We start from the raw sequence: 25,687 nt of genomic DNA, 5'->3' as shown, positions 1-25,687 counted from the left end.
GTGCACAAAGTCAACATACATTCAATTCCCTTCTCCTTTGATTTTGAATTAGGCACTTCTATCATCTCTCTAATTTACACTCACCTGAAACAAAGTTCAATAAAAACATAAAAACAAAAACTTCAAAACTCAATTACAACAAATCCAGATGAATTTTACCAAAAAAAAAAAAAAAGAAAAAAATAATACACAACTTTGCGGATGGCTGCACAACCTATCCAAGAATACAAAGAAGGGAAAAGGAAACCTGGTAAAAGAATCACAATCATCTCATATCCCAAGTATATGTTGGTCAGAGTCATTAAAAATCTCTTTCTCCTTTGTCCCGTGTAATCCCGAGTTTGCCTCCATTTTTGGGCAATCCAATGGGTTATTCAGTTGGCTTCTTCGTCAATGACTTTTTTGACCTTCTGGTTCTTCCAAAGCTCTCGACGGTTGACCCCTCCCCTGGCCACTGCTTAATGACACAGTGGCTCTAGGCACTTGTGAACTGGTTATAGGCTTTTGTAGTGGCTTCAGAGCTGCCATGATCTCAGCAAATGAAGGCCGCAATTTTGGATCTCTACAGGTTATATTGATGTAATGTTAAAAGTCTGTCTGATTGTTAGCCTAACTGCACTGCTATAATCACATTCAACATCCCCATTATGCATTACATACACAAGCATAGACATTGCAAACTCATGCTCCCATGATATACATAATTAGATAATAGTGTAGTCCCTTTTTATGCATGCCGGGGAGGGGGTGGGGCAAGGATTGCAAATCATAGAGAAGAAAGGTTAATACTGAGGAAAGTGGTGCATTCCCAAAAGAAGAATTTGAGGAAATGTGCTTCTAATAACAATACTATTGCATATATTGTAAAACCAAACTGAAAAAAAAAATTAAAAAATAAAAAAAAATGAAGAAGAAGAAGAACAACAATATGGCATGGGCATAGCAAACATTACCATACTATCATCTACATATGTCAGGATCCATGCCACCTAACTTGCTTGAGAGGAATGTCAGTTGAGCCACTCAGACTATCAACTTGACCTTATAGATGGCTCCATCTTGAACCAGTTTAAGCCTTTGAAACTAATGCACATTTATCAGGACTTGGACTAAGTCAAGCCGGTTTCAACAAAGCTAGTATAATTGTATAACAGAGGTTAAAAATGAAATAACATGTGGTCAACTATTTATATGCGTAAGGTTTGAATTATGAACATTCGAAGCCACAATCAAACTGCAATGGAGGATACCAAAAGAGACATAAGATCGCCCAAAATTGGGTTCACAAGGTTTATCCTTGAAGGAGTTGCTGAATAGCAAGCACCTCACAATTCAAGTTTTGCAGACTTTGGAGTCGGAAGTGTGATCTTGGTTCTAAAGTTAGCCTTTTGGAATTGGAGCTCAGATACAAAGCAACCCTCCTCATAGTGAAGAATCCAGATGCTTTCAGATTATTGTGAAAACTAGCTTTCCCATTCTGAAAAGAGAAACCCATGATCTAATTTTCCCCAAACTCTCTGAAATATCTAAGATTGTGATCAAAGGAAAGGAAACTATTTATCGGATAAAAAGATACCAGCTCTAGTTGGGAGCAAAAAAGTCAGTTAACATAACAGGCATCAGATATTGTCAATCACTGTAATATAAACAGCAGCGGAATTTCACCATGCATTCTTCAAATAAATGGAATGGATAGGGCTGCAAATGAACCAACCTGAGAATCATACTATTTGAGCTTGGCTCAGTCATTCAAGGTAAGTGTTCATAATGAGCTCAGGATAGGAGTTCAGACTCAGATTGTCAAAAAATGGTCAGTTTGGGCTCTGCTAGACTCAAATACATGATCAATGTAATGAATCTTATTGTTGTCTCTCAATCACGCACACAGAAAAAAAAAAAATCTCTCTCTCACAATTCAAACATGAAATGTCTCCTTCTTTCTTTTTTATGAGGGGGTGGTTAGTTGAACTAGTCTGTTTTCAAAAGTGAAACGCCTCCACATTCGGCTCGGGCTACTGGACAAGCCCGAGCCAAATTCAATAGAAAGACAAGCCAGAATCATTCATAAGAAACTCAGCTCATTTGCAGCCCCAAAATTGAAGGCAAAAATGTAGTGTATACTCACGTTTGCCAGCATTTCATAATAATATCTGCAATAGAAGGATGCATATCATCTGGAATGTCAAGACGGCGGTGCTGAAATCCGACAGCACCAACAACTTGCATTGGGTTCATTCCTCCCCATGGCTGTTGCAAAGTACAAAGCTCCCATAATATGACTCCAAAACTAAAGACATCACACCTGCATTTGGACCAAATATCATCCAAATTCAATGAAAATCAAGAACAAATTTTCAAATTTATTGCCCAATATGCTAAAAAGCAAATAACATACTTTTCGTTTGAAGGTTCATTTCTTAGCACTTCTGGAGCCATCCACTCTGCCTGAAGAAGAGAAAAACACCATGGCATTAATAAAGATGTCTTGTGTAACGGTTGCTGTTAAAGAGGCATCGGTCCAATAAAATGTGTATCGAATGACAATGAAATCAATTGCAAACAACAATAACCACACAACCACAGAAGGTGACCGCACCAATTATGAGTAGAATTGCAACAAAATATCTCATCTGCTTCAGATCTCCTATTTTTTCAAAGTTCTTTCTTTTAATTCCTACATGGGTAATAAACTGCAAATTCTACAGCAATTGCACCAAAAGCTTCGGTTCATTTTGTGATGCATCTTAATGTGACAGTCCTTTCCTCACGATGGATATGGTCATATAATAGATCTCTGAAGCCTCTTGACATGGCAACCCCTGAGAAGATGATGAGGAAACTGATTAACATGTAGTACTTATAGCCCTATCAGGAGTCTTTTCTAAGAATATTACCATATTTTCTAACTTGTTAATGTTTTCTAAATTTTAGGAATTAGATCTGCCTTGTGTTGTACTATATTAGATTATGTTATTAGGGGTTTTTTCAAAGCCTATAAGTAGACCTCTCAAGAAAAAACAAATGCTTATATGGATCAAAAACAGTGACAGTTTCATAAAGCCCTCTCTGCTCTCTTTTTCTAGTTCTATTTTTCTCCTATTATATCTGAGCAGCTTGGAAGTTGCTTTTGTATCTATCCTCTCTTATGGCCTCTTTTTCTTTCTGTCCCTCCTCTGATCTTGTGATCAAGAGGCTTGGAAGATGCATCGCCCCCTTCTCTAAATCCTCAGCTCTCTCTTTCTCCTCTGTTTCTATCACACAATATTACATAGTTTAATCACTCACATGTTCAAAAAAATTATTGAGCTTCTTTTCAGAACATTGTCATATTTTCTTAGTCTGGATGCTTTTACAGTTTTTCGGAATAGAATTCAGGTCTTATCTTGTTACAGTATAGGCTAATTTTTAGAAGATAGGTTTGACTGGGGTTTGGTAAGGCCCCTGGGTGGAAAATGTTAACTTTGAGATAGATATAATAGTGACTGTTAACTCCCACAAGGGAACTGAGTTGCCATAAGGACTTTGGGCATGCCCTAGGAGTCTTGCATTCAAACTGCTAGGGGCGCCAAGCCTTCCACACGTTCAAAGAAATTATTAAGAGAGCAAAGTTACATCTCTCTGGCATGCGAATATACGATCTTAATGAATTTTGCTGCACTATCCCCACATTGTAGCATCATACTATATTTCCTCTAAACTGCCTTGAAATATATTTGTCTTACTAGCAAGCTTTAATATTTGCCCATTTCAATGTGTGTGTGTGTACATACATAAACTGAGTTACTTTCTGCCTTTCATGAAAAATGGAACATGCAATTTACCAGTCATTAGATGACTACCATCATCATCATCATCATCATCCTTGCCTTAATCCCCTTTTTTTTTCTTTTTTCTTTTTTTTTTTTGATAAGTCTTGCCTTAATCCCATATGAATGCAGTCGGCCACATTAATTCTCTTTTTCCATTATTTTCTATTACAAGTCATCTCTCCTATAATATTTAACTTTTTTAAACCATTTATAACTCCATCAAATGTTAATTTCGGTTGCCCTCAGTGTGTCTTACCCTCTATAAAATTACACTTCCACTTATTACAGGTGCAATGAGATCAATATGTTTTACCCACGGACCAAATGATCTCCCAACTTTGCAAGTGACCTTAATGGACAACTGGAAACCAAGAATATATCCCAAATATTATGTATTGTATGAATTTTGGCAGTAAAAATGAGCGAAGATAAATGCTCCTGCATTTTTTATCTGGAATCATTTGGAACATTGAACAATTTACCATTTTATGAATAATCCAAATATCTTCACCCATCTCTTCAACTATCACACTTCTTTAAACCAATTCACCCCTCCTTCGACCCTCAACTAATGGGAACCAACACCAAGTAGCAGCTTTCTTATCTTTTCTTACTAAATCTTTTCATGAGCATTGAGCAATGGATAACCAGTAACGAACACGGAGATGCATGGGCTGATCATCTCCTTCTTTCGCATGTACTTCAAGTCCCTTTTAGTTCAACTATTTGCTCCCAGAATAATCATAAAGTGTCTTGCAACTCTTGTAGCAAAGTTAGTTTTTATGTATATTAAGAATAGTTATTTCATGAATTCCAATCTCAATTCTAAAGAGAAGGCAAAAAGACTACGCAACTCAGACACCAGTTCCAACTGAATTTCCCTATAGATGGGAAAATACATCATAAACATGGAGGTATCTTATAACCATAGATCACAGCAACCACCTTTTTGAAGGAGAAACTTGGCAACTAAAGCATCATCAAAGTCCTGGGTACTAGAACCAACAGCACTGAGGTATCTTCTACAAAATGGCTGATAAATAAAATAGCATAACCAAAGATCAGCCAATTTCCAGTATTGCAGAAGTACTGTAGGCCATCAGGAAAGTCTCCAGTAAGATATACACAATAAAATAACCAAAACATAAAAAGGCAAAACAAAATGCAAGCAAAGATGAATTAATATGCAGCAGAGTAGCATGTTATGTTCCATCAAAAGGATGCAATGTCTAGCAAGAGATAAGAAACCATATAAATACTGGTATGAACAACATATAAACAAATAAGACAAAGTAAAATAAATTTCTTTAATGGCTGCCAAAGAAGGACAAAAGCTGAGGTACAAATTGGTAAGTACAGCTTACCGTCCCTGCAGTAGACCTTGAAGAAAGAAATGTGCTGTGTTTCATCCGTGATAAGCCAAAATCGCAGACCTGAAAGACGGGCAGAAAAATCTTTAGTTTGGGAACTATATAATATGTTATTCAAGATTCTCAACTCAAGATAAGAACTTGACCTTCACAACCCAATTCTTATCAACAAGAAGATTTGGAGACTTCAAATCACGGTGAACTATTACTGGTGTGCAGTTGTGCAAATAATTCATTCCCCGAGCCTGAAAGTTCAGTTATTTAAGCAAAAACATTATTCCCGGTGAGTCAACAAGTTAACCAGAAGCTTTGCCAATAGACATTGAAATCAAGGTAAGAGAAATGAGAGAATACAGCATCAAGCGCCATCCGCAATCTCCTCCGCTCATCTAATTGATTGTTAGGCCGGTGAATTAACCTATACAAACTACCTCTGCAGAAAGATAATGATAATAATAAGCTTCAAAATTCCAAGTTGACCATCTTTTATATTAAGTAAATTAACATGAACAACGATTCGCTGAGGAACTGGATTACTCTAACAAAAACATACAGATTTAAAAGAATTCTTTAACAACCATGGCCACCCATGAAATGAGATAAGCTCAATAATCAATGGTACAGAACAATAGTAGCCCAAAACAGTATGGCATTGACCAAGTAAAGGATTAACTGTTCCCTAAATGAGTAATCAATAAAGCCTTTGGATGAAGAAGTCGGTATAGCAAATTTGAGGATAGTTCCATTGATGTGTTAGAAAATTGTGCTTGGATAAACTTTGGTTCAGAATAATTGGCTGTGATACCGAAACCAAAGGAATAACCCTCCACAATTATATATAGATATATTGATACTTGATAGGCAGAATACACGCACCCGCTGTTGCCCCAACTGGAACTTGAACCTTAAACCTACCATATGGGAAGAGGAGGGCATACCACTTGAGCCAGAGCCTTGGTGGTAAAATAAAAAGATAATGCTTGTGTGATAATTGTGCATTCTGATAAAATGTAATCTAACAAGAGGTAGAACCATTTGTCAACTTTGCAAATGTTCGTAGAGTAGAGGTACTTGGGATTAAAAACTGCAAGAAGTAACCTGAATGTATGGGGGCATTTTAGATTCCTTTTAATCATATTTGAGATCCTGAGTATCATATCATAAAGGCGATGGTACTTGACAATGTCTTTAAACGTTATGACATAGTTCAGAGCATTTTTCTCCCGAAAATCATATTTATGATGTAAACAAATATATAAATAAAAAACTTGTAGTTTCAGCATACCTAGGAAGAAATTCGGTAACAATTGAAAGATTTGGAGCACGAGTAATAGCTCCCAAGAAGAGAACAACATTGGGGTGCCTGATCCTTTTCATGATCCGAACCTAGCAAGCCAAAACACATCAGAATTATTGATGTCAATTGACAATCCATTACTTACTCATTTACAAATTTTAAAAAAAAAAAGTATCAATACATGAATCCACAAGATGGAGACGGGTGTAGCCTTGTAGGTGAATGAATTTGAGGTTGGGGAAAGGGGAGTAGAACAACACACAGCAGCTCTCAACGCATTTTAGGGTCTCAAATGCATCTCCTTGAATTATGTGTGTAGCTGGGGCTAAAAGGAAAGTTGTCTTTGACCTTATTATCATAGTACTGTTCATAAGATAATAAAAATAGCTAAAGACCCAAAAAGGACTGTATACCATTCAAATAGCCATTTTCATTTGAAACTGGCCAAAACTGTTGGAACTATCTAGAACTGTCTGAAATTTGAGCCATGACAAGATGGGGGAATCATCTATACCTCTCAACAGCCAAAACAATGTTCCAGCCAGATAACAGGATTAATTACGTTCACGCTAACTCATTCACTGAATGATTTCAATATTAAGACCAACATGGATAAATTGACTAAACTAGATTGAAGATAGTCAGAGAAATCTATGATGATGACCATAATGTGATGTATCAAAACAGCCGGGGGAAGAAAAAAAAAGTATCAAAACCTTCTTAGTTTATCATGATGAGTCGGTGCCACCTCATATGGCATCATCGAAAGGATACTTCCATACAGATCGCACAGTGGTAAAGGCATCATAATGATAATATATTTGATGCCATTTTCACCTCACAAAATCTACTCATGATTTGCTAAAGAGGCTTTTTAAGGAGTGTATGTCAGAGAAGAGACATATCGTACCTCGCTTTTGAATTCTTCGAGCCTTTCACCAGTTACAGCTTGGTCTAGGAACTTCTTAACAGCAACCTCCTGAAAGATTAAGAGTGGCAATAAGGTTTAAAATGTTTACCTTCGAAGATAATATGAGAGAAATAAGAAATAGCAACGAAGCAAACAAAAACACTAACAAGAAACTTTCATCACAAACAAATAAGAATAACATGCAATTAAATTATTTTGGGCATCAGTCCTGTACAAATATTCACTCAGGCTGGAACACCAACAACAAAAGTAAATTTTCCAAAACAAGCTACTTGTAGCAGTTTTTACCAAATAACTGAAAGAAACAATGAGCAAAGTCCTCGTCACTGGCCCAAACATTACGGAATTGTTAACTTTAAGAATATTCATAGACCTGAAATCATATTATTCATATCATAGCTACTGGGACTACCTACAGTGGACCAGAAACCCACAACCTAGGATGCCCTTTACCAAATTAATGGAAATTTGCTAGTAGCTTTAGAAAAAACCCAATACCATTGTGTGTTTCCCATAACCGACTAGAAACGTGATAAATTCCCATGTGAAGAGATTAAAACATCAGAAGATAGGTTTTGTGACATTTTCATGTCATCTAGATAAATAAATCTACAGTTTGGTTCCTTAAATGTTATCCCAACATGTCAAGTCCACTTTGACACAATTTCATTTTCTTGCTTCTCCAATTTTTTCCTTTTTTCCTGCCAAATAGAAAGGGAATTAATATCTTTTAAGTACTTGTCTCTTTATGACTTCGCATGTTTGCGTCCTGTTAAAAAACTTATATGTATATATGTATTTATGCTGGGGTCCTATTGTAATTAGATATAGGGTTTGTGGCCATTATGTAAATAGGCCTTTCTTGTATTGTATATAACTCCCTTTATGTTTTAGGATTAGAAATATATATATATCAAAAGTGTGAGCTGCGCCTCATACTCTGTCTGAGCTCTCTCGCTCTCTCTCTCTGTATCTCTATTCTCTTTCTATACAAATCTCTATTTCTACATGGTATCAGAGCTGATCGAAGTTTTGAGTGTGGGAAATTGCAGTTGTGTCGTTCTTGTATAGATCTATTCAGAGCTTGTGACAGTGGTGAAGTTGTTGCCGTTTTGGTTGTCGACGAGCTCACCGCCTTCTCTCTCCGTCGCTGCTCGTTGCTTGGTCTCAGATCTGAAGCCCAGTTTGGTTGCTCGTGTTGTTGCCGTTTTGGTTGTCAACGAACTCACCACCTTCTCTCGTCATTGCTGCTCATTATTTGGTCACTGATGGCTATCGCGAGTTGTGTCGCTGCTTATTGATTCCATCGCCGCCACCGCTGTCGCTGCCGCTGCGTGCTTGCTAGAGAACTGAGATTTTGTAAAGAAGAACGGTGTTTGGCTACAGGGTTCTCGTTATCCCAATCCAGGTTAACATAAACAGGATTTGTTCCGACCCGATTTAAGGTCCGGCCCGTTCGACCCGATTTACGGTCCGGGTCTGTTCTGCTCCGAGTCGTCTTCTGTTCCTGGTTCAACTCTGTTCTGGCCTTCTCGGGTGCAACAGTTTCTTTGGTTCTTCGGTACAGATTTGGCATCGGGGTGACTTTACCATAGCGCAGATAAGTTTTTTTTTACATATTCATATATCCATGTCAGAAGATTCAACTGTTGCTTCTGGGTCTACTGGAGTTAAATCTTCTGCAACACATGTTGATCCTGTCGGGCTGCAAATTACAACTATGAAATTAAGTAATTCTAATTACTTAAAATGGGCTCAAGCAGTAAAGATCTCTTTAGGTGCCCGACGAAAGCTGAAGTTTATTACAACTGATCCTCCATCAACAACATCAGCAACATATGAGGATTGAGAACTGATAACTATATGGTTATGTCCTGGTTGTGGAACAATATGGAACCTTCCATTGCATCCACTTTTATGTTTGTCAACACTGCAAAGGGAATCTGGGATGCAGTTTAAGAAACTTACTCTATGGACATGAATGTTTCTCGCATATATTCATTGTATGAAAAGATATTCCATTCTCGTCAATCTGACCTCTCTGGTTAAGGCCTCGGTGAGTATTACGGTACTTTCAAAAGCCTGTTAAATGAGTTGAATCAGTACCATCCCTTGACTACCAATCCTGAAGTTCTCACGTGACAACATAAGGAATTTTCTGTTTCCATTTTTCTTGCTGGTTTACACCCGAGCCTTCAGAATATTCGGCATCAGATCCTTGCTGGTGATGGAGGACTCCCATCTTTGGGCAACATTTATTCCCGCTTACTTCGGGTTTCAGAACAATCACATGTGACGCCCACTGGAGTGTGAGAAAATTCAGCTATGATGATTCCTTCTATTTTTCCACAGTCCTCAAAAGGTCGTGATACTCCTAGTGGCAACAGAGGGTATGGTGGAAATTCGGGTGATACTACTAGTGGCAATAGAGGGTATGGTGGAAATTCAGGTAGTTCTCGTGGCGGTAGTGGCCGTGATAGAAGTCACAGTCGCCGTGGTCGTGGACGTAGTGATACTCGCATCTGCAACCACTGTCGGGGTACTAATCATTCTGTTGAGAACTGTTGGACTCTTCATGGGAAACCAACATGGGCAAATCAAGCAGTGTCTTCCTTTGACCTTGCGGGGTCTCATCACTCTCTTGGTCAAACTTCTGTATTACCATCACCTGCATCTACTAGTGACACCGTGACACTATCATTATCACGAGTTGAGTTCAGTGCATTGGTCAACCGGACACATCCCAACTCTACTGATGTGGTTAATTTTGCGCAATCAGGTAATATTGCATGTGTATCCGATTTATAGACTTCAGCATCCCCTTGGGTTATTGACTCTGGGGCTTCTACCCATCTCACATGAGATGCCTCTCTATTTTCTAATTTTCAGAAGTCTAGTTCCTCATCTTTTGTTAATCTGGCTGATGGTAGAACATGTTCCATTATTGGCCAGGGAACAATTAAATTAATCCCATCCATTTCTTTATCCTTTGTGCAATTAGTTCTAAATTTTCCCTTTAATTTATTATCTATAAGTAAATTGACTTAAGTACTAAATTGTTTTGTCACATTTTATCCTTCGTTTTGTGTCTTTCAGGACCTCAACACGAAACAGACGATTGGTGGGGGCAGTAACAGAAATGGCCTATACTATTTGGATTGCAAACCTTCCACTGTTGCTTTACATTCCCAGATGTCTGTGTACTAGTGGCATTATCGGTTAGGTCATCCCTCGTTGCGGTATTTGAAGTTTGCTTTGCCTTTCCTTGAGTCGGTGTCTACTTTAAATTGTGAGTTTTGTTAGTTGGGTAAGCACCATAGAGTGCCTTTCCCTCTTCGTATCGTTAATCATCGATCTTCTTTATTTGAATTAGTGCATACGGACATTTGGGGTCCTGCTCGTCACACTAGTCACTCAGGTTTTTCTTATTTTGTTATCTTTGTTGATGATTATTCAAGGATGACTTGGTTGTTTTTAAGGAAAGACCGTTCTGAACTTTTTTTCCATATTTTAAATATTTTTAAAAGAAATTGAGGTCCAATTTGGGTGTGTTATACATACTTTACAATTTGATAATGCTATGGAATATGTCAAAGGTGCTATTTCTAGTTTTTGCGACTCTCGTGGTATTTTGCACCAAACTTCTTGTTCTTATACTACTCAACAAAATGGCATAGCCGAACGGAAAAATAGGCATTTAACTGAAATAGTTCGGACATTGATGATACATATGCATCTTCCAAAAGCATTTTGGGGCGACGCTGTTTTAACTGCTTGTTATTTAATTAATTGTATGCCATCTTCCGTTCTTAATTGCAAATGTCCTTATTCCTTTGTTTTTCCTACTCGACCGTTATTTGCATTGTCGACTCGTGTTTTTGGGTGTGTGTGTTTTGTTCACATATTACACCCTAGCACTAATAAATTATCTCCTCGTGCCATTAAGTGTGTCTTTATTGGATACTCTTGGACTCAAAAAGGTTATAAATGTTGGGATCCTAGCACTCGTAGTGCTTTTGTGTGCATGGACGTTACCTTTTTTGAGGATACTCCTTATTTTTCTTCACATAGTTCTTCTTTAGATACCGAACTGCTGCTTCTGTTGCCTGTTGTGTCACATTCATTACCCTGTGACCCACCACAAGCACCTCATGTGCCACCGCCACTTCAAGTGTGTAGTCGCCCCGCCCCCCACCCCCCCCCCCCCCCCCCCCAACAAGAAATTGTCTACTTCCATTGAGGCTCCTCCTGCTACTGATGATCTTCCTATTGCATTACGTAAGGGTATTCGCTCTTGTGTCACTGCACACCCTATATCTAACTTTGTTTCCTATAAAAAGGTATCGCCCTCATTTTCTTGTTTTTTATCCACGTTATATGCTACTGCTGTTCCGAAAACTGTGCAGGATACTCTATCTGATACAGCTAGGCGCAAAGCCATGATAGATGAAATGGATGCTCTTCATCATAATGGGACATGGGACCTTGTTCCCTTACCTCCCGGTTCCAAAACGGTTGGTTGTAAGTGGGTCTACACTGTCAAATATCTCCATGATGGATCTGTTGAGCGATTGAAGGCTCGCCTTGTTGCAAAGGGATACACAAAAGCCTATGGTATTGATTATGATGAGACTTTTTCCCCTGTCGCGAAGATTTCTTCTATCCGAATCCTTATTTCCATTGCCGCCAATTGTAATTGGCCATTGTTTCAATTAGATGTGAAAAATGCTTTCTTACATGGTGACTTACTTACATGAAGAGGTTTACATGGAGCAACCACCTGGATTTGTTGCTCAGGGGGAGTCTCGTTATGCTGTATGTCGTCTTAAAAAGGCCCTGTACGGATTGAAACAATCTCCAAGGGCTTGGTTTGGAAAATTCTCCGAGGCAGTACTTTCCTTTGGCCTTAACAGATGCCAGACAGATCATTCGGTATTTCACCAACATACTAAAACTGGCTTTATATTTCTTGTGGTATATGTAGATGATATTGTTATAACAGGTGATAATTCTGACGGCATTGCAAAATTGAAATTGTTCTTACAGAATCGGTTTCACACAAAGGATCTAGGCAAACTCAAATATTTCTTGGGTATTGAGGTTGCTAGATCCAAGGAAGGTATAAGTCTATCTCAAAAGAAATATGTATTGGACTTGTTAAAAGAAACAGGTATGTTAGGTACTCGTCCTGCTGATGCTCCTATGGAACCAAATATAAAATTATTACCTAAGGAGGGTGATTTATTTGACGATCATGGCAAATATCGACGTCTAGTTGGGAAATTAATTTATCTCACTATCACCCGACCTGACATTTCATATGCAGTTAGTGTTGTAAGTCAGTTCATGAGTGCTCCTAGAGTACCACATTGGAATGTTGTTCTTTAAATTATTCGATATCTCAAACAAGCTCCAGGTTTTGGATTACTATATAAATCTAATGGTCATCTCAACGTGACAGGTTTCACAAATGTTGACTGGGCTGGTTCTCCCTCAAATAGAAAATCTACAACAAGCTATTGTACATTTGTTGGTGGAAGTCTTGTTACATGGAAAAGTAAAAAGCAAACAATTGTAGCACGGTCAAGCGCTGAAGCAGAGTACAAGGCGATGGCCCATACCTCTAGTGAGTTAACGTGGATACAACATTTTTTTGAAGAACTTGGGTTAATATTCAAGATTCCTATTCCACTGTTCTGTGATAACCAAGCAACTATTCAAATCGCATCCAATCCGGTGTTTCATGAAAGAACCAAGCACATTAAAGTTGATTGTCACTTCACTCGAGAGAAACTATTGACTAGAAACATTTCTACTCCATTCGTGAAGTCTGAAAATCAATTAGCCGATATGTTTACTAAGGCTCTTGGTCATAATCGGTAAAAAACGATTTGTTCCAAGCTGGGATTATATGATATATATTCTCCAGCTTGAAGGGGAGTGTTAAAACACTTATATGTATATATGTATTTATGTTGGGGTCCTATTGTAATTAGATATAGGGTTTGTGGCCATTATGTAAATATGCCTTTCTTGTATTGTATATAACCCCCTTTATGTTTTAGGGTTAGAAATATATATATATATATAAAGTGTGAGCTGCGCCTCATACTCTGTCTAAGCAAACAAAATTTCCAACTCAATTAGTCCTATACAAACATTTTGGTTTTGTTTAGGGTTTTTTTTTTTTTTTAGTATTACAGAATCATTATTTCCCCCAGTTTTCTCAGACGCAAAATAAAGGATGAATGTATAAATTTCCTATTGTCTAAAAAATATTTTCCCCTCATCAAGTCTCCTATAGTAATGAAGATTATGGAAACAAACCAGCAGCAAATAATAGGGAAGCCTCCCCTTCCTGTTTTTCATAACAAAAAACCAAAGTCTACCCTTGCAATCTGACTTAGCAGTTTAAAGAAAAGAAAGACGCTACCACTGTCCTTGCAAAAGAAAAGACATTATTATCCATACTTAAATAACTCAAATGACAAAAAAAATTATTTAGTTAACAAAAGACAACCACACATAACTTCGTAAAAAAATTGGGATCTTAGTCGCAGACTTGCAGTATATAGTGAAGCTCTAAAGCAAACACAAATTAAAACGTAAGTGGGAATGTTGTAAATGCATTTTGATCATTGTCCCAGAAATTTTCTCATGAGATTTTATATGCCCCCTCATCATGTAATCTTTTTAGTCACACTTCAAGTTTACATCAGTTGACTTTTAGACACGTAATTCAAAAGGTTTAACTACGAAGTTAGAATGAGAAAACTCACAGTTCCATGCCAGTCTCCACGATATACCTCGCCATATGATCCTGAAACAGAACAGATGTACAATATGAAGTTAAAAAATAAAATATATCTGACAGCCACATAGAGTTGGTAAAATATATGACATGTATCAAATAGATTTGATAGAATAAAATTTGAAGGTTAGTACCAAGTCCGATACGCTCACCCAAGGCAATATCCTCCCATGGAATCTCGCACTCTGCCACATCATCCAGAGCCACGTCAGATTTTGTACTATCATTACCAGTTGATCTATCTGATATTCTCTCACCCTCCAAATTTGCCCCCAAAGCATCATGCTCCCGGTCACCACTACCTCGTGCCTCATAAACTACATCTCCATCTCCATCACTTCGTCTGCAGTAAATGGGGTTATGTAACGCAGCAGCACCACTTGACGAATGAACAGAATTCTCGAAGTGCTCATATTGCTTACTGACAGCTGCAGTTGTTGCTACCACAGCTGCAGCTGTAGCAGTGGCTGCAGCTGCTACAGGAAGTTCAAGGTTTGAATCAGTGCTCGTTTTTGCCGCAGCAACTACCATTGAAGATGCAACAACAGCTGCAGCTGCAGCTGCTGCAGCAGCAACAGGAACGTTTTTGACACATTTGATTGGATTCACTTCAGACTCAGACGAAACAGGCAGTCCCGTTTCTTCCCTTAAATCTAGTGGATGCTCCAGTTGTCCACAAGGAAATCCTTTAGAATGCACACCATGATAAGGCAAATGAGGCAAAAATCGAGCTCGAATAAGATCATCATGACCCTTAGTTTTTTGGGTGTCACACCTCTTTGTACTTTCCTCCTTATCTTCAGTTGGGGATTTGGCCTCAGCAGCCGACACGTCAAACTGCTCCGAATAAATTTCAGTAAACAAGTTTGGAGGAGCAACAACACCACTTTCAAGCAATACATCATGAAGTTTCTGAGCCAACTGGGGATTTTCTTTGGCAGCATCAATCATGTACTGTGAAACATCCTTTACTTTCATTCTGCGTACAGCTGGATAGCTAACGCCCTCAGTCCAGGAAGGAGATCTTGCATGCGTGAAAGGAGGATTTGGCCTGCTGGGAATTTCCTGAACCAGCTCACTTTTCAAATTGCATGGATTTCTGAGATCATTTGAGGACGTCCTTGATCCTTCCTCAACTTGAATTGGCCTCATTAAATTTGCAGATGGCACAATCTCACCTTTGTCATGAGATCTATTTTCTGCGTCAGTAAGATTTCTAAATCTGGATTTTTTGTCTAATGGCCCGAATTCTGGATGTTCTTCAAATGAACTTGCGACCCCACTACTAGAGGAGGCCATATGAGAGGATTCAACATCTCTAGACAAAGGACTAGTGGAAAAGAAAGACTCTTCATAATCTATATGGGAGCCTGTTGCATCAGATGGAATAAGTGTGCCAGGGTCCGCCATAAGATCAATGATATACTCCCTGAAATTCACATTATCTCTTGTTTTAGTGAACATATTAATATTTGGCAAATCCAAATTGTATATTTTTCCTACAAGATTATTCAAGAAATATCCTTACCAAGTGAACAACCATAACAACTACATGCACGTTCAATTCTGGGGCTGTGACTGGTTGGTGGTTTAAGAAACAAAGATATAAGAATAAAATAAAGAGGCTCAAGAATGATGCCACATCAATTTTGGCTAAAAAAGAAACTAGATTCATTGGTCAATAATGTCTAGTACCACTCCCTGAATGAAGGAATACAATCTGCTAACTACTACAGCCTAGAGATTTATCTTCTAAAAAATCTTAAACAAATATCCATTTTCAAAATCTACTTAATTAAGAAGGAAAAAAAAAAAGTGAAACCCCTTTCATGGGCTTATTGCACAATATCATGCAAATATTGCATAACCAGACACAGGAAATATGTTAAATTTTCTCATAACTAATTCAGCATGATATATCGTGATTTTTTGCCATAAAAGAAATTAAAAAATAAAGAAGTAGTGAATTTTGGACCATCTAGTTGACTTGCTGGCATAAAAAAGATAAATTTAAAACAACAAGAACCTTCCATCATCAAGCTTTACAAAGTTCATAGCCACATCATTAGAACCCGTGTACTGGTGTCCTTTCACTAGTCGGCAAGGGATGTTCACACTATCAGCCAAAACCTACACAACCATTCAAAACATCCAAGTAGTTGAAAGTTATTTTTCATGTCTGAAATCAATACTCCAAAACAAGAAAGATGATTCTGATATAGATGAGTAAATGAAATAATTTGGAATATATAAAACACGGTTATGGCATATGGCATGAAAAAATTGTAAAATCATGTGCAATGAAATACATCCATTAAGAAATTCAAATTCTGTGAGTGTTAGTGGTCGAAAACTGCAAACTTTAGAGAATTATTCTTTCATATCAAATTCCCATCTTTATCCACTATTCTACAGTCATCTTGTGTAAAATTGACTTTTTGTTATTTATGACATAGTTAGCTTATACTTGGCAAATTAGCTTTTAAACAATTTACATAATAAACATCACTTAGTTCTAAAATTCCGGGAATCTTAAGTGAACCATAACCTAAAATGTGGGCAAATTTACCATCACCAAACCTAACTGTACCACCATCACAATCTGTTGAAGTTTAAAAGAAAGATTTGTTTTCAGTCATATGCCTAGAACATCCATTACCAAAATACCTATACTGACTGTCGTGTGCTTTTAGTGTCATGAGGATTATAAACAGTGTTCATCTTTCTTCTTATCCAAATTTCCTTCCTAGATTGTATTATTGCTTTCTTTTGTTTTATTACTTTTTCTTCAGAAGAACAAATTTTTATTTTCAGAATTTTTGTTGTTTTTGAGAGATTTAAATGATTTCCCATTTTTTAAGGTCTTCCATTATTTTTGAGCACTTATGTTTTATATGACCTTTTTTCAGATTGATACTTTGATAGTGACATGTAGGAACATGTAACTTTATAATTTCACAATATTACTTATCAACAAAGTTAAACTTTGAGGATTTTGCAGTCTTATCCTTAAAATCTAGTTTCAATGTTCCTATTGTGTTTTTTTTTTTTTTTTTTTAAATAGAAAATAAATCCCTAGTTTATCAATTTTAACTTTTAAAATTTCGTTGAATTCCATTGACTGTGTTGCCTCTTGCCCTAGAGCTTTTATTTTACTGAATAACAAGTATTTCCCTTCCATAGGTTTTGTAATTGGATTTGTAAATTTCACAATTTTTTACATACATTTTTTTTATTATTATTATTCAAGTTCTAATGCATTTAATTTTTCCAACAATTCAGTCTTTTAAGTAAGTTGTAACTCAGCAAAAGCAAGCCTAAAATATCATAAATATCTAAATTAGATTCATTATGATGAGATTTAGAATTATCAAATCCACTCTCATAGACATCAAAAGATAGAGAATCACTCTTGAACAAATGTTTCTCAATTTCAGTCATTGTAACAAAATCTAGGGGTATTGTGCACCAGATTATCAAAAAAAAAAAAAAAAATCATTAATTAATTAAAAAATAAATAAATAATATCATAATAAACAAAACCAACCAAAATCCATATTTTGCCAAAGATCAACTCCTTATGTTAAGTAACATGCTCCGATACCAATTGAGGGAACGGACCGGCACTCTAGGCTCTAATATGCCAAAGTACGGTTGGTTCAATTCAACCCTAGTAGGAGGGTAAAGAGGTCTTATAGATACTCAATTGTCAATATCTAACTTTTCAAATTTTAGTTCAATTCAACTGTCTTATTTTCAGTTTTATTTAGTAATTCACACATCTCTAACACAAGCATTTAAGAACATAGAGCAGTAAAAATAAAGTTGAGAGACACGATTTTTTTTTGTGGAAACCCTAGAAAGAGAAAAACCACCAGACCCTCATCCAGGCACAAACACCTCCTCAAACTCAGATGCTGCTAGTCAACAAACTTGACAACCCAAAAATTTGCTCTCCATGGTTGTTTCAGTTCCTTGTTCTTCACGAAAAATACGCAGTTAATGGTTGTTTGATAAATCTCTGATTTTGCTCCTCACTTTGTAAAACTCAATCACATAAAGTATTGTATATTATGAAAACCTTATATTGATTCTCAAAGCTTTCTCTCTCTAAAAGCTACAAATTCTCCTAATAATGTGTAATCAATGCCCCATACTGACTATATAAGTTCATATTTATAGCTAATACAGAAATTCTATATAAAATAAAATAAAAAAGGTTAAACCAATTAAACTTTGATTTTCACAAGTTTTAAAACAGTTCAGGTTCAATCAAATGCTCTAACCAAAGTTCGAGCAATCGAACACCCTACAGGAGCCTTCAACGATGTGCTCGACAAGTTCGATCGAATCGACCTATCAATCAAAACTCACTGGCATTGTTTCAAGCTATCAAACTATCACATGAAACTCACCATTTTCAAGTGCTCTAAGCAAAGTTCGAGCAATTGAACTCCCTTCAGTTCCCTTCGAACGGTGTGCTTGACAAGTTCGATCCAATCAACTTATCAATCGAAGCTCACTGGAATTGTTTCAAGCTATCAAACTATCACTTGAAGTTCACCATTATCCAACATTTTTCCTTCATAAAAAATTCAATTCAATCATCACATATTTGATCAATGATGAACTTTAACTTTGAAAAACATGTTTGGAAAATTGATTTTGAGCTTTTCAAAGAAGAAATCTAGGCCATGGAAAGTCCAACTACCTAATGAATTATTCCAACTTAGATTCCTATATCCCTGCTAAAACCATATCCTACTTTAACCTAATTATTCAAACATTGGCCTATTCTTCATTATTCTCTATCTTTATCATATTCGACATCTTCTTTGGTTGTCAAACTGCCTCAAGATATTTTGTTCAATTTTATAACCCCTGTTTTGGATAGGAAATTGCCAACACATACTCAATAACCTCACATAAGGAACTATAAATATGAAAATAACTGCACGGCACTTGGAAGTTTCCAAAAGATGAGGTAGACAAAGGCACAAGAATCACTAGTTCAATGGAAAACAAGTGGGGATGTCCTAAGAAACTGAAAAGGAGTTAGATTACAAAGAAAAAAATGGCTTAGATTATGAAACTTTCTAATGGATGGGTAAAAGATTTTAGATTCTTCCCTATGAAGTACCTGAAGCTAATATCCTAATATGGAAACAAGGACAACTAGAATGAGAAAACGTTGGTTTCCTCTCATGGAGGAGACTCTTGAAAGTGTGAGGTTTCAGGGAGGAAATGTCATTATGCAACTGGCTTACTTTACATCCAGTGTTGTTATGCAAGGGCACTCATAATCAACCATACAACCAATTAAAATTTACAAGACAAACACTTAATCCACCAAGTGATTGGAAAACATGAATATGACACAATTATATAGACAATTTAAACAAGAACTTCACACATCATGATAGAAAGAAATAAAAAATGCCACATGACGAAATATTGAAGTAACTGAATATTTTAAGCCACTTAATAGGAATTTCAAATAATGTATTATTGGATTTTTATTTATTTAATTATTTTCTATAAACGTTAAAGTCACATTTGCCACATACTTACTCAAATTATTTAAAATAATGCCCAAAAGGCACAGTTAGTACCTTGAACAATAATGCACGATGACGGGGCAATCCAATTGTCAAAGAACCAAGAGGCAAAACCATGCTTCCACGAGTTGTCTTCAAACTATAACTAAGATCTGTCCATTCTTTCAGCATGCTGTATGGATCCCCAACTGGTCCCCCCATGTTGTCAGAAACTAAAGCAGCAAGCTTCTGCACTAAATCACTACCTACAAAATATAGAGATTCTGACCTTGACTTGACAGCCATCCGAAGGGCCTCCTGTTCGAGTTTTAACAGGTTTGCATCAGAAGCTCTATTTACAAGAATTGCTTCCCAACTAATATTGTTCGATACAGGTGTTCCTTGCAGATCAACAAGTGAAGGCATCTTTGAAGAAGTCGATTCCATCATGATGCCATATAGGTCATAAAAACCATCCAAGATCTTGTCATCATAGCTAAGAGCATTGTAATTCTGTGAAGCATGTATAAATCTACGATATGAGAAAGGTTAGAAAGGAATAATCATGTGACAAAGTAATATTGAGATAAAGAAAAAAGAAAAAGGCAAGTAATGGAATGTCTCAAAATTGTCTGGAGTTATGATTTTTACCATTAGCAAAGCTGATATATAATTACAAATTAACTTTATTTAGCTAACTGTAGCCTGGGAAGACAAGCCCCAAAGAGAAAACAGAGAGAGAGAGAGCTTCAGAAGGGAGAGGAGAGAAAGAGGGAGGGAGGGAGAAGTAAGATAAAAACCATGACCATGACTCAAGCATCAAGCAATTAATATTATTTTATGGAGTATAATTACTTAGGTATGATCTCTTGCTACATTGAGAATCAGCATAGAGAAGAAATAGCAGTTAAAATTTACAGAAAGCACGAGGTAATTACAACTAAGCATATATGCAAAAAATTACTTATCACTCAACACTAACAAGGCATGCCCCATCAGTAATAACATCAAATCAGATCAGTTTCAGTTTCAGTCACTACCTAAGCAAGAGAAACAATAGAAAGAAATCATTAGATATCTAGACAGCAAAAATCATTTCCAGCTTCACAACTGTAGTTTAACGTAGAAGAGCCCTAAATTGTCATTATCATAGGCTTCTGTTACTCTATGTTGTAGCAGTTCCTCACTTCTTCTCAGTGATAGTACAACGCATTCCCATCTATATCTAGAGTTTCTACATAGTGAAGGTTGATAATTCAAGGCCCCTAAATCCAGTTTGCTGGTAGAAAGAAGCGATGAATGCAACATGATGGTAAGTCCAAATATTATTATACTGTCAATTATGGTGCTAAAGTTTACAGTCAGATGCATCTGTCTTTGATTATGTGTAAAAAATAATGACGCCCTAAAAGAGATTCAAAGAATAAACACAAGAACAACTCGAGCTTTACACAATTGCAAGAGACCCACACATGTGAAGACCATCCAATTCACGGGCCTTGGAGTTATCGTTGACCTTTGAAGGTTTAAGCGCACATATAAATAAATAAATAAATTTATGGTGAAATTTATACATTATAATACACAGCCAGAAATAAAGGGAATGAATTTGATCCTTCCATATATATATTAATGAGCAACCATATCATTTGTGTAATATAACAGTGAAGTTGACTTTAATACCATGATAGTTTATTAAAATTTATAATGAGGGCCGCTCACACAACACAAGGTATGATAACACCTATTAAAACTCAGGCATATAGTAGAGAGACCAGTTTTCAATATTGGATCATGATTTAGAGCACTAAAACCAATGGTACCAAGTCAACAAATTGAAATCAATGAGACAGACAGATGAGAAACAAACCTACCCAGTATCGATATGCAACTACTTCCGCCGGAGTATTCTCAGGAGGACAGGAGCCCAAACTGATCTGCTTAACTGCTTCAATCTGAACTGCTTCAGGGTCTTCCCTTGCACTCAACTCCAAAGCCAATTGTATTTGATATTCCTCCTCTATTTCGGGATCCCTTGAGTTGCTAGACCCCGAATCACGCCTGGCTGCATCCAAGGCTGCATCCAGAGCACTACTGCTCACAGAATCCTGCTGTTCCAGTCTCTCTTCCCCCACCACATTTGTAGATGATGGAAGAATAGGACTATGTCTATTCGTAACCGAATTCAACCATCCTGAGAGTGCCGAAAAGGGTTTATGCTCGGAATTGTGATGAGACCTAGAATGAGAAACTCTGTCAGGGGATGCACCATCACTCAACCTATTGCCCTTTGATGAAGAAGGAGACCCTTCTGAGTCTTCAGATTGATTGGACATGATATGAAGTTTCTTTAGAAGATTCTTCATATTACTTTCACTAATCTATAGCATTCACTGCTAAAGAAGAAAAAATCTGGCCATAAACCTCTCCATTGTCTTGGCCCAAGCATGAAAATCTGAATCACAAAATCACTACAACAACAACAACTGCAGAGTTCAAGCAAACCCCAAAAACCCTTTTGGTCAACAGCCCTTCCACCCCACAGAGAACTCCAAAGAAACTCATCAAATCCAAGAATCACAAATCAAAACAACCATTACCCAGATGCCCAAATCAAAAGAAGACACCCTTCTTATTACAGCAGAGCAAAGATCCAATCTTGAATGTAATACAAGAACAATATTCAAAGAAAGAACATATATATGTGTGTGTGTGTATACAACTACATCAACAAAAAGATAACCTGTTTATTACCTCGTTGAATAAACAGATTGATAGAACAACAAATCAGTACACATGCAATGAAGTGGATGTGTGGGATTGCGTGAAGGGAGAGAAGATAGATTGATCGTTGTATCAAGATAGGGAATAATAATGAACATTTAATTAATAAAGAAAGGAGGGTAATTGGGAAGTTTGGAAGGGAAAAAAAAAAAAAGTTGAAGGCAGAGACAGCAAAGACGAACACAAGTGGGAGTAGTACCTCAACAAAAATGACCCACTTGAGTTTTGAGGCACAAGGATTTCATGGTCCCAGAAAAAGCTTAAAATAGTGTGAAACAAAACCAACTTGCTCTCTCTCTCTCTTTCTCTCTCTCTCTAGCTGGCTTCTTCCCTGCCCCACTCTCTCTTTCTCTCTCTAGACTGTGATTGAAGTTCCAAGCAGCAGAGCGTGGGCAGGACTGCAGGAGTTGGAAATTTGTGGTGGACTGTACATAAATGGAATATCAAATTAACAACTTGGGATATTACTATTTCCAGCTCAACTTTTGCTATTTTCAAGTGAACATGGTTTTGTCGTATCTACAAAAAGACGATATTACCACTAAAAGACAAAATTGATTTGATGGAAAGTAGTAAGACTTCCACTTCAACCGGAGACATTCAACTATAATTGGCTTTTGACGGTTTTTTTAATGTGTGAAAATTACGGATATGATCGAAATTTGATATTCACACAATCCTCTTTTGCTTTTCTACAAGTTAATAATAAGTGCTTGCTATCTTTTGATTAAAACTATGGAGGAAACTGACAACCTTTTTTTTCTTTGATAACAAATCAACATAAAGAAGAAAAAAGGGTTTGAAAAATAAATGATGATTTCTATTTCCTTTTTCTTTTTTATAAGTGCAGCAAACACTTCCGTAGTAATCAAATCAAACGTTTACAATATTATTTCTAATTTTACTCAGACACTCAACCTCTCTCCTAATACAGCTTACACTAATTAAAGTAGTAGATTGGTTATTAGTTAATTACTACCCTTATTATTTGCATAGATAGTGTATCTTTGTACATCGATTTGCAATTTAGTGTTTGTTAATTCAACATTTTTTAGACTTGCCTCACACAATGGAATTTCTTTTGAAAAGCATGGATCATAAGATGTATATTAAAAAACGGCTTCAGTTGAAGCAACATATATGCATATGTGAATCAAAATTATTTTCAGTATGCTATATATATATATATATATATATAATTATTATTATTATTTTTTTTTTTTTTTTTTTTTTTTTGTGGTGCATACTTTACTATCATTAGGTTAAAGTTTGATTAAAGCATTGAACTCAATTTTATCCAATTAGCATATATTTATTTGAATCTCATCACAATTTTAAGTGGTAAAATTTAAAATTTAAAAATAAAGTGAATACTCTTAAAATATTTCATAATTTACCACCGATTACATGCAAGATTTCATCCTACATGCATCAAATAATTATAAAAAAATTAAATAAAAAATTTAAGACCATTCTTGATTTTAGAATGTGAGATGAGAGTATTTCCCGTGTCTGATTACCGCCTTAAAAATTGGAAACACTTTGGTAAAAGCAAAATGGATATACTTAATTTAGAAAGAGATGCTTGGGGGGTGGGTAGCAAAACGTGTGCGGCTGAATATTTGGTGATAGGTGCCTTATGGTGGAAGTAGTATGCCGTGCAGCTGGATACACCCAAATCTCATAAATAAATGATAGTGACTTGCCCATACACTTTTCAAGGGTTTTTAGTTCTTGTGGTTCACTAAACATGTTTTACTTTCCACATACCTTGTAATAATCCTTCTTCAACCATGAAAATTCCATTAATTAGTTTTTGAGGTTATTGATGATATGTATTCTTTTTATCCGAAAAGGGTGGATTGGGAAAAAAGCAACTCACAAGATTAGTACAACACAAATTGATTTCTTCTTTTGTCCTATTACGACTTGCGAGTGAGTGTCTCTAAGGACCTTTTAGATGCCCTGAGTAAAAGGGATGATTGGGAACTTTCCTACCAACTGGCTATTTCAATTTTGTTGTGGCTAGCTGTTATATACATATATTTTGTCTTGGATTGATTTCATGGTGTTTGTGAATGTGATGTTTCCAAACTGAATTCATCCCAAATTAAAGGGCCTTTTTTTTATTATTTTCCTTTGGTATTTTGAGAGAGGGGAGGGGAATTCTTAAGGGAAGAAATTCTCGAATAAGAAAAAAGATATCTTAAAGTTGACTACACTAATGAAGTCTTTCAAGGGGAGATATGCAATGAATGATTTAGTTGGTTTAAATAGAGCTACTTGGAGGTTCCTAATGAAATGAAGCTAGCAAGGAAGGGAGCCACTGCGAAGAAGTTATGGGAGTTGCGAATGATTAATATATCCTTTTTTCATGATCATAGATCACAGAGGGTCCCTCTACCATATCCGTATAAGTCACGGTGGAGGCATAATATATAGAGTAAATTACATTGGCTTCCTTTTTGTTTGTCAAATTACATTAACATATCATGATGAACTTGTTGATTTGCAATTACATTTGTCCATATATATATTGTATTTTAATGCAATAAACATGTTTTTCAAGGGTAAAATTGAAATTTGAAAGTTACAAAATTGTTTATATTAGCATTTTTGTTAGAGGAATGGGGGCAAGAATGATATTTTTTAGTAATTTAAAAGGGCAATAGTAATATTTTAGAGGTATATAACTAAAAAAGAACAATTTAGTAAGGCATATTAGTAATAAATAAAAAAAATCAGTGGGGCAATTGCCCCGTGAACTGTACATAGGTCCATCCTTGAATGGGAGGTATGTGTTAGTTTTTTTGCAAATTATTATTACTATTATTCTTTTAAGATTAAGATTTATGTAGAAAAGGTTAGGTTGTTCTCTTTTCAGTTCAAATTCTCACTTAAATAAAATTGGCATTGTGCACATTAAAAGTCTACTTCAGATAACATCATTTGTTCTCAAGGTGATATAGATGGAGATGGGATTAGAGGAGATATTGAAAGGGAGAAGCCTCCCCCATCATATAACTTTCAAAGGAGGGGGAAGAAAAACGAAGAATAGAGTATGACTAGAAATGTATTATTCATTCTCTTGAAAATTGATTTGACCTATATATGCACACACAAAAAAAAAAAAAATAAATAAATAAAG

The 25,687-nt window shown here is 36.3% G+C and overlaps 1 protein-coding gene across 6 annotated transcripts; it reads right to left on the bottom strand.

Annotated features, from left to right (window-relative positions):
- Positions 1 to 16: 16 nt before the first annotated feature.
- On the bottom strand, positions 17 to 22,933 carry LOC132285036 (probable serine/threonine-protein kinase SIS8). 6 transcript variants are annotated; one of them, XR_009472421.1, is made up of 14 exons: positions 21,630 to 22,928; positions 19,831 to 20,268; positions 16,245 to 16,348; positions 14,353 to 15,647; positions 14,187 to 14,227; positions 7,387 to 7,455; positions 6,465 to 6,565; positions 5,534 to 5,612; positions 5,326 to 5,424; positions 5,174 to 5,242; positions 2,396 to 2,445; positions 2,126 to 2,302; positions 248 to 562; positions 17 to 84 (listed from the first exon to the last, which is right to left on the bottom strand). XR_009472421.1 is itself a non-coding variant. In XM_059787193.1 (14 exons), exons 2-14 carry the CDS (start codon positions 22,119 to 22,121, stop codon positions 391 to 393), a joined length of 3,186 nt encoding a protein of 1,061 aa, XP_059643176.1. In that variant the 5' UTR covers positions 22,122 to 22,413; positions 22,510 to 22,928; the 3' UTR covers positions 17 to 390. The 6 variants fall into 6 exon arrangements, 5 of the variants coding, with proteins under 5 accessions (XP_059643176.1, XP_059643177.1, XP_059643180.1 ...); XM_059787193.1 differs by having other exon boundaries at positions 17 to 562; positions 21,630 to 22,413; positions 22,510 to 22,928; XM_059787194.1 differs by having other exon boundaries at positions 17 to 562; positions 14,371 to 15,647; positions 21,630 to 22,929.
- Between the last annotated feature and the right edge of the window lie 2,754 nt (positions 22,934 to 25,687).

The sequence above is a fragment of the Cornus florida genome, unplaced genomic scaffold (assembly GCF_030987335.1).
Source record: "Cornus florida cultivar Cherokee Brave unplaced genomic scaffold, ASM3098733v1 CherokeeBrave_3.0.0_Hap2_Chr11, whole genome shotgun sequence".
Taxonomy (NCBI): Eukaryota; Viridiplantae; Streptophyta; class Magnoliopsida; order Cornales; family Cornaceae; genus Cornus; species Cornus florida.
This window is presented reverse-complemented; position numbering and strand designations above follow the sequence as displayed.